The sequence below is a fragment of the Sinocyclocheilus rhinocerous genome, unplaced genomic scaffold (genome assembly GCF_001515625.1).
Source record: "Sinocyclocheilus rhinocerous isolate Xijiao unplaced genomic scaffold, SAMN03320098_v1.1 scaffold1259, whole genome shotgun sequence".
Taxonomy (NCBI): Eukaryota; Metazoa; Chordata; class Actinopteri; order Cypriniformes; family Cyprinidae; genus Sinocyclocheilus; species Sinocyclocheilus rhinocerous.
In genome coordinates, this window is record NW_015650717.1 from 801,856 (window position 1) to 811,354 (window position 9,499).

Here is a 9,499-nt window from a genome sequence, read left to right on the forward strand (position 1 = left end):
CATGCGCTCATATCGGCCGATAATATCGGCAAAACGGTATATCGGTCGGGCTCTACAACAGAATAAGCAAATATGAAACGTAACAGGAAGCAGATAGTCTGATTAGCATGTGTTGTAAGACAACATCCTCTCAGCAATGAGTGGGAGGAGATGAAAAGCTCTGTAGTGAATATAGTGAACACAATTCAATGCACTTGAAATGCTAAAAAACACCTCAAAAACAGACCCCAGGCTTTAGAAAATGTCAAATGGAGTGGTTTTATTTATATTTATTTTAGCTTTGTACATTTTTATAGGACATTTAATACACCTACAGTACATTTAAAACGACTAAAATGAATGAGGCACAACCAAATATGATTTCATCATTTTTCAAATATGGTTTTCTGGCAGAAGCGAACTCAGCAAATAAACGTTGCCTGACGTCTTGCAGCAAAATGGGAGGGAAATCAAAAATAAATAAAAGTTGGAGTGTAAATAAATCCCTTTAGGGCTAAATATTGGCACAAAGAATGATATCCAAATTGGAAAAGTGTATATATATATTCAATCATAAACTCTATAAGCTACACACTGCTAGACATCTGCCTTCACAGTAGCACCAGTATACATAGGACAACCTAATCCCACGTACACGATAAAAAAGAAAATAAAACCCCGCTCAATTATAATTCAGCTTGGCTTCAGACTCGACGTGTCCACTAGAACCGTTATGTGCATATATTGAATTAAGTGCAATTGTTGCTAACTTTGTGCACAACCAGAATAAAAACAAACACGTACCATATTATTACATAAAATAAAATACAAGGTAGACTAAAGCTTTTTGTAACAAATGGCACATGTTATTCAATCTGATAACTGTCAGGAAAAAAAAAAAAAAAAGAATAAAACAAACATGTACCATAATATTACATAAAAATAAAATAAAATACAAGGAAAACTAAAGCTTTTGTAACAAATGGCACATGTTACTCAATCTGATAATTGTCAGGATGAAAAAAAAAAAAAAAAAAGACAAAATGCAGACATCGTCATGATTACGTGAGCAGGATTCACATGTTATTCAGCTCCAATAGAGTCTGTTCCAACATCTGGTTCATATCGAGGTTCTCTTCTTTAGCATGTGAGAGTTTCTCTGTTAGAACATCAAGTGAAAGACACGTTAATATCAGTGCAAAGCATGTAGGGAATAACATGCAGTGGATGCCTTGAGCATTGAACATACATAGTTCACACGCTCTGTTCATGCTTTCATATAAATATCCATAACTGAGATACACTATAGTGATATACATGTGTTAATATATAAATTTATGACGGACACAGTAAAAGAGTGCTGACTCTTGCATAAAGCAAAAGGCATTAGATGACATCCTGATTAAAGTGCTAGCCATACATTATCCACATGCTGCCTTCAAGATCTGGGATGAGTTCGGAAATGGCATTTTATTGATTTTGGTTTGCAATAAAATAGATGCACTGGTCAATTTCTCTTTCACTGAACAGGGTGTTTTTTCTCTTGTCTTTTCCCGACATAATTCAGAGCAAAGGATAAATTAGAATTTAAATAATGTATACTAATAATTTTTTTTAATACATTAAAAATACTATTAAATATAAAGTATGAACAAAGTCAGGACGTTTTTTTTTCTTGACAATTAAGAGCATAGGAAAAGTGATTTATATAATGTATCGGAAAAATTATATGTGCTGTCAAACGATTACTCGCATCCAAAATAAGTTTGTTTACATAATGTGTGTTCATACGGTGTATATTTATTATGTATATATAAATACACACACACACGCGCGCGCATGTATATTTAAGAAAAACATGTTACGTTTAAATATTAAATATATTTTATGACATTATTTATATGAATATAAATATATACACGTAAATATAAGTAAATATTTTCCAAATATATGCTTATGTGTCTCTTTATATATACATAATAAATATACACAGTACACACACATTATGTAAACGAACTTATTTTCGATGCGATTAATCACGATTAATCGTTTGACAGCACTAATTATATATATATATATATATATATAAAAATTATGTACAGAACAAAGGATTTTTTTAAACAATGAAAAGCAAAGAAAAAAAAAATCACAATATTTTTAACAGAATTTAATGTTTACATTTCTAAATTATATTAAATTTATAATATATAGTTTAAATATTTAAATAGCAGTATATTAAATTATACATGTAATACTATAGTTTAAATATTTAAATTAATATAAAAAGGTTGGCCATTTATTTTTTCTTGAACAGTTTTTTGGAACGGCAAAGAAAAACAATTTAATAAACATTTGAAGTATTTAAACTAAATAGTTAATTTTAAATAATGAAATAAAAATTCAATAGTGAACAAAATGCAACATACAAACAATGTTATTTTGTGGTAAATCTCAGCTCGCAATTATCATCTTTCCAACATGACTTGAAGGCAGCAAGTGTAACTTTGTTACAAAAACACGTTCCTTGAACTTTCATTCACAACAGCATTCATTTTAGACACCATTTGGCGATAAGAACCAAACAAAGTCCACACTAGTTTTAGTCCTCATTCAAGGCCATTCTTAGCTCATTAGAGAGATGGCGGTTTTTCTCGAGTTGCTGGTAGAGATGGTCTACAGGAGCGGCAGCAGGTTAAGACGAGAGAAAGAGAGAAACACAGAAAGAACAGAGTGAAGAAGAAATGAGAACAGCTGCAGGTTAGTAGCGTTTCATTCAGACTCAAACCAACCTGGAGGAGGTGATTCAGATGGATCAGACAGAAGGACACAGAGCTCATATACTCACCAGCAGAGCTCAACAATAAGAACGGCCCAGTGTAACAAGTCATACAGTGTGGTGTGTGCGGCAAATTACTTGACAGTCTTGGAAATGTTGAACAAATCATTAATCTAAGGAAGTATGCAATCACTGTATGCAATCCTTTTCAGTTACATTATACCTATATTACAGAACTTCAGCTATTATAAAAAAAATAGAGCTTAAAATTTTATGTAAATTAAAAATTAATATATGTAAATGAAAGTAAATTACTTTATAAATTACTAATTATAATGTATAAATCATAATATAATTATTTTTCATGCCACAAAGCAAGCAGAAGAAAAAACCCTTATTGTAGATCCCTAACTAGCATTGGAATGACATTCACTGTACTTGGATTTGAATTCTAATGCCTTCGTAGAATATGTAAACAGAAGATTAACAGCTAGAGCTGACTTTGAGAAAACAAAAATAGTCATCTGTTCTCACTAGTGACAACATGCATTTGAACTTTAAATACTCAAAGCACTTAAAATAAAATAAAAACGTTAAATATCAAATTTACATACACATTTTACGGCTTTAAAAATGTTACATTATTTTTTAGATATCAATTGCAACACTGTTCTCCTACAGTAAAATGTGGGGAATTGGTTTTAAAACACCATTATAGCAACAATTTACTCAGATTATGTAATAATAATAGGATCTGGTGTTATTCCATAATATAAAAAATGTAACTTTTACATTTTCTGAAGAAACTGTTGCTAGGGTGCTCTCTCTATTAGACATAACATCCTCACAGACACGGCTCAGATCCGCTCTCGTAATGCAAGTCTATGAGATCTCTCCTCAACACGCAGTACTATTTGACATATGATTCATTTTCAGTGGAGTTGAATACTTATTTCATATTCTGTTAGTGGTTTGTTTAAAACCACAACCCTAACTATTAGTGATGATGCTAGCTATTCTCAAACAGAGAGAATAGGTTTATCACCACAGGAACTTTACTACTAGCACAGCTTATAAATGACAGGTAATCATGCGGTTTAATGAAGAGACGTTAGAACAGAATTGACCGTCATCTACTTCCCTGAGAAAACCTGATTAAAAAGCCACAGAAATTTGAATAGTAGGAGAGGATGAATTTGCCTAACATGTAAATATGGGGAAGCCAACACGCAGTGCTTTAGGAACGTTCCCCACATGAAAAGATCGCCTTTATTAAACACTTAACGAACAAGAGCTCATACAATAACCATAGAAGAAACCCAGGACTTCTACCAGTGCTTCTGACTTTATTTGAGCCACAGCAATAAAAGCACATAGAAATGAAAAGGAAATAAAGAACAAAAATGAGACGTTTACATAGTTTTACATGAAGCTGAAAGAATTAAAGGTTCTGTACAAGAAGAGATGGAGAACAAAACACAATGTAGAGGGATGAGAGGAAAAGAAAGGCTGGAAAGAGCAGAGTGAAGTCATTCAGCCGGCGGGACGCATCTTCGATGAACAATTTATCTGCGCGGGGGGGGGGGTGCTTATTATACAGAGTCTCCATTAATCTCGTATATCAGAAACGTCTCCGGCTAACACTAATGCTGAACAGCCATAGAGGGGAGCCAAACCACCACACGGCTGACTTACCAAGCAGCTCACGCTCCTAAACAACTACGACATATGAGACAACATCATACGTGATGTGGACAGATGGGATCAGAGATGTAGATCTCTACATGGCAGGCTTTGGGCCTGTCTTCTGAACAGAAGAAGACCTTGTTAGTAGATGAATTTACACCAAAGGAGAAGAAACACCACACACAGGAAGTCACGGAGCATGAAACGCTTCCCACTGTAAAACCGTGGTGCATTTCTGACTGTATCACATGCTTTGGGGTTAAGACTTCCCAGTACTGCCAGTAGGCTGGGTGATATAGTCCATCTTTCTATATTATTGTGTTTTAAAATTAACCAATATCCTGAATATTGTTAACATTTTTAAAGATGGTTAACGGACTAAATCCCTGTTTGTTAATTTACACTTTACCTTTTAGGTTTGGGGTTGGTAAGATTTTTTTATTGTTTTTGAAATTCCCATGTTCACTGAGGCTGCATTTATTTGATCAAAAATAGAGAAAAATCGTGAAAAATAATTGCATGTATACATACACACACACACGGTGTAACAATACACGTATTGAACCATTCGGTACGAGGCTTTCGGTTCGGTACGCATTACAAACTGAACGATTCGTTGGACTAATCCTATTACATTTGGAAAATGAAGGAGCTTAAAAGTGCTGGGGTGCGTCGAAAGACGAGGATCTTGTATCGACGATAGCCAGAGATATTGTCAAAAACATCAACTATTGGCAATATTAAGAGGATTTGGCATTTTCAATTAATGTAGCCCTGTTACATTCTTATTTTTATTACCACATAACTGACACGCTGCGAGGATAACAAAAGATAAGGCTATTTGCTCCTCAATTAAAATGTTTTAAAAAAGGTCTTTTAAAACAGGTCTATTATACAATTAATTATAGGCCTATAATTAAAATATTAACACTGCAGTCATAAATAAAAATCAATGAAATAAAAAGCTTAATTTAGCCTATTTAAAGTGCCGACTTTCAAAAACAACCTGTTTAACACCAAATACGTTTCTTCTAATTTTTTTTTAACCATGTACGGGCCACAAGAGAAATATTAAGGGAATAAATTAAAACAGTTAGCTTTATACCGTTATCAGCATATGTTGAAGTAATGTTTATATATTTAATTTAATGTTTTACAAAGATTTTAATTTTACATTTATATAACAAAATATAAATAAACTAACTTTTAAAGCTATATCACCCAGACCTAGTACTGACCAGCAACAATTGAATGAAACATTTGAGAGTTAGGAGTTTTGTTTTCTCACAATATTATTTCAAATGAAGTAATACAATAGTTATGAATTCCAATCACAAAACTCCTATACACTGACTCTACAAGCCATGGCCTTAACATTAACACCCATGGACAAATTTGCAATAAGCAAATACTTCAAATACCTCAAATAACAGTACAGGAACCATAAGCATTGTAGAGTTAGAGATAGAGTTTTTAAACAGAAGAATGAGTCATATAGTGTGTGAACTGATGATACAAGACCTTATTCAGAGAGGGTGAGAGGGGGATTATGGGTAATGGGGGAGGGGCACAGGCACAGGCAGAGACCGCAGATGAATTACATTGAAGTCATGTCGTTGAGAGCGTGGTCCAGCTCCTCGCTGATGGCTTTGTACTTGAGTTTCTGGGAATACAACTCATCTATCGGGATTCGGGACGGTGTGTTTGATGGAGGGGAGACAGAGTAAGAGGTGGAGGGAAGGGATAAAAACAGGTGCAGGAGTGAAGCATCCAATCCAGTGGCAAGACGAGCCCCGGTGAACCGAGTGACAGACAGCGAGAGAGTGACGTGAAGACAGAGCGAGAGCGAGAGCGAGAGAGAGAGAGAGAGAGAGAGAGAGAGAGAGAGAGGAGGGAAAACAGAAAATAAAGTTAAGGAGGAATGGAAAGGAACTGAAACAAGGCAAAGACCATGACAAATTCGTCAGAGTCACCGTGAAACCCCAAACAGGGTTGCTCACAGGTCACTTAACGAGATGTTAAATGAATTCTGTCATGATTTATTCACTCATGTCATTCATTTAAAACCTGTAGGACTTTAATTCTTCAGTGGAAAACAATGTCAGCAAAATGCCCAGAATGCACTTTTCCCACCTGTTGAAGCTTTTAAATCTCATTTAACTCATTATGGCTTTTCTAGATGTCATTCCAGGTGCCACTGGTTTCTGTGTTTCTAGTCATTTGTCAAACCTTCATGTTTTTAATATTTTATATACTTTTTATATAGTGCAAAAGTCATTAGCTATGTTTCCATCCACCTATTTTTATGCGTATTTTGGATGGAAACGCCAAGATGCGCATTTAAAAATAAATAAATAAACAAACTTACGCGCTCAAATAAGTAGGATAATTTTCTTATCCGGTAAGAAAACATGCACATAAAATCGATGGAAACAATTTTACCAAATAAATTCCTTCATGCGCATCATGTGACTTTGCGATGGGACAGCATACCTGGACCGACCAATGGACTGATCTCATTGCACAGCGTCTGAGATGCTAGTTTTGTCATTCTAAAATGCTTGGGCAAAGTCTCGTCAAAGTGCTTCGTTATAATTAACTTCAAGCACTGCGTTCCCAAACAGCAGGCTCCGAAAATAAGATTACATGACCATGCTTCATCTGTGCGCTCTGAAGCTCGTAATTTATTGTAATAAATTATTATAAACAGTGCCTTCTCCTAATGCAGCAAATTAAATTTCTCTTCGTGATATTTAAGTTAATCAGGAAGTGACGCTTTTGTACTCTTCAACTCACTGGATGGAAACCGTGCTTTATTCGCAAATGTTTTATGCGATATTCCAATTTTGCGCACAAGTTTATTTCGTAACTTTGGATGGAAACATAGCTACGGACTACTTTTACAGTACTTTGTCAGGTTGTGTTTTAACACATACCAATAATATGAAATAAATGCACTTTAAATGTAAAAATATTTTTGAAATAAGTCTGTTCACCAAAGCTGCATTTATTTGATCAAAAATACAGAAAAATCGTGAAATATTATTATAATTTAAAATAACTGTTTTCTATTTGAATATATTTTAAAATGTAATTTATTCTTGTAATGCAAAGCTGAATTTTCAGCTTCATTACTCCAGTCTTCAGTGTCACATGATCCTTCAGAAATCACTCTATACTGATTTTCTGCGCAAAAACATTATCGACTTAGAAAGCAGTTATGCTGCTTATTTTTCTGGAACCCGTAATGCATTTTTTTCAGGATTCTTTAAAGAATAGAAACAGCATTTATGTAAAACAGAAATCTCTTGTAACAAATCTGTACTGTAACTTTTGATCAATTTAATGCGTCCTCTATGAATAAAACCATTTCTTACGTGGAAAAAAAAAAAAAAAAAAAATACTTAAACAGTTGTGTAAATATTCCTTCATGGTGCTTTTATTGTCATTTTGGGACTAATTTTCAGTTCCTATTATGGGAAGGGAGCACTCAGGGAATTCATGTGTGAACTATCTGTGTTTGTTCCACAGAAATAAATTAAATAAAACAGGTTCGACATGAACGCAAATAAATAACAGTTTTCATTTTTGGATAAACTATCCCCGTTAAGGTTCTTACTGATGCCTCTCTGACCGGGATATTGAATTATCACAGATACATTAACAAAGTGCAAATACGGCGGTACAGTTATGAAAATGAACTTGGGCTTGTGTAAATCCAAATACGTGCAGAACAGGAGAAGACTATTTAACAGCAGCTTATAAAAGCCTAATCAAGTTTAAATGCTGCGTGTAATTGGACCTCAGTAACACGAGTGTCATCTTACAAAACAATGTGAAGTCTGTGTGTGTGGATCTGCACAATGACTGGTCTCTCCGAAAGAGGTGATGCTTAATTGTGCGACTGAACCGATAAGGAAGCTGAAAGAAGGCCAGTAGGGCAGAAGGTTTGAGGAACAGAATGACGGTAAAAAAAATAAATAAAAAGGCTGAAAGCTTTATGACCTGAAGCGAAAGGAGTAGTCGCTCTGAATACTTCACAATCACACGTATGAATGAAAATTTGACAGGGGCTGAAATGACTCGAATGAACGAAAGTCGTACCTTCAAGGTCATCAATGGTCTTCTCAAGCTTGGTGACTGACCTCTCAGAGAACTCGGCACGGGTCTCGGCCTGCAGCAGAAATAAATCATTGAGACTGCTGGGACAGTCATTTGTAGCTAAAAAAAGTATTTAAATGCCCAGAACTGGTGGAGAAAAAATCTAATCAGATAAGTTATTATTGTGTGTGAAATATACACAGTAACAGTGATCTAAAACTATTCATATAGTGATACAAGACTTGATATACTTGCCTCCCCTGGACAGAAGGATGACTAAATATCATGAAAGATGTTCATACCTCCTTTAGTTTGTCAGTGAGGACCTTGATCTCCTCCTCGTATTTGTCTTCTTTCTGTGAGTACTGAAGACATCATAAGAGGGACAGACGTCAAAACACACACCAGCACATGAGCATTTAACACTACATTAGCACTCCGCTCAATAACACTCTTAGGCTTTGTTACTGCACATAAACCAGAATTTTTTTCTCCAATTCTCATATCTAGGACTGATATCTCATATCTTTCGCATGCCAATGTTCCTGAATATATATATATATATATACACAGACTGTGTAATCCATAGATAAAAACCGCTGACATGTAAATTACCAAAGATGTGGGACTATTTTCACAGATGAAAATGTGTTCGTTTGTATCTTTAATATGTTGTTTAATGTTGTTTACATGACGAGTATGTACTGTACACATTTATACACACACACACGTATATATTTAAAGGGGTCATATGATGCAATTTCAAGTTTTCCTTTCTCTTTGGAGTGTTACAAGCGGTTCGTGAATAGATAAGATCCCTAAAGTTGCAAAGACTAAAGTCTTAACTTTTATAAAGAATATCTCTTTGGGTTTAAGACTTGTCCAAGCCCTCCTAAAATGCCTCGTTTAAACACGCCCCCACATGTCTACGTCACAATGTGGGAAGATTTGCATAAC

General features: G+C 34.7%; 1 protein-coding gene across 12 annotated transcripts in view; it reads right to left on the reverse strand.

The window, feature by feature from the left end:
• Positions 1–977: 977 nt before the first annotated feature.
• The window catches only part of LOC107712528 (tropomyosin alpha-1 chain-like), a 22,316-nt gene continuing 13,794 nt past the window's right edge, over positions 978–9,499 (reverse strand). For 5 of the 12 annotated variants that reach the window (XM_016517830.1, XM_016517829.1, XM_016517825.1 and 2 more), the window contains 3 exons: positions 8,845–8,907; positions 8,546–8,615; positions 978–1,138 (listed from right to left, as the gene is read on the reverse strand). In XM_016517830.1, coding sequence (XP_016373316.1) covers positions 1,056–1,138; positions 8,546–8,615; positions 8,845–8,907 — 216 coding nt within the window. In that variant the 3' untranslated portion in view covers positions 978–1,055. Of the gene's footprint in view, positions 1,139–4,081; positions 4,325–5,635; positions 6,122–8,545; positions 8,616–8,844; positions 8,908–9,499 lie in introns of those variants that run through there. The other 7 variants (XM_016517827.1, XM_016517821.1, XM_016517823.1 and 4 more) reach the window with 3 other exon arrangements.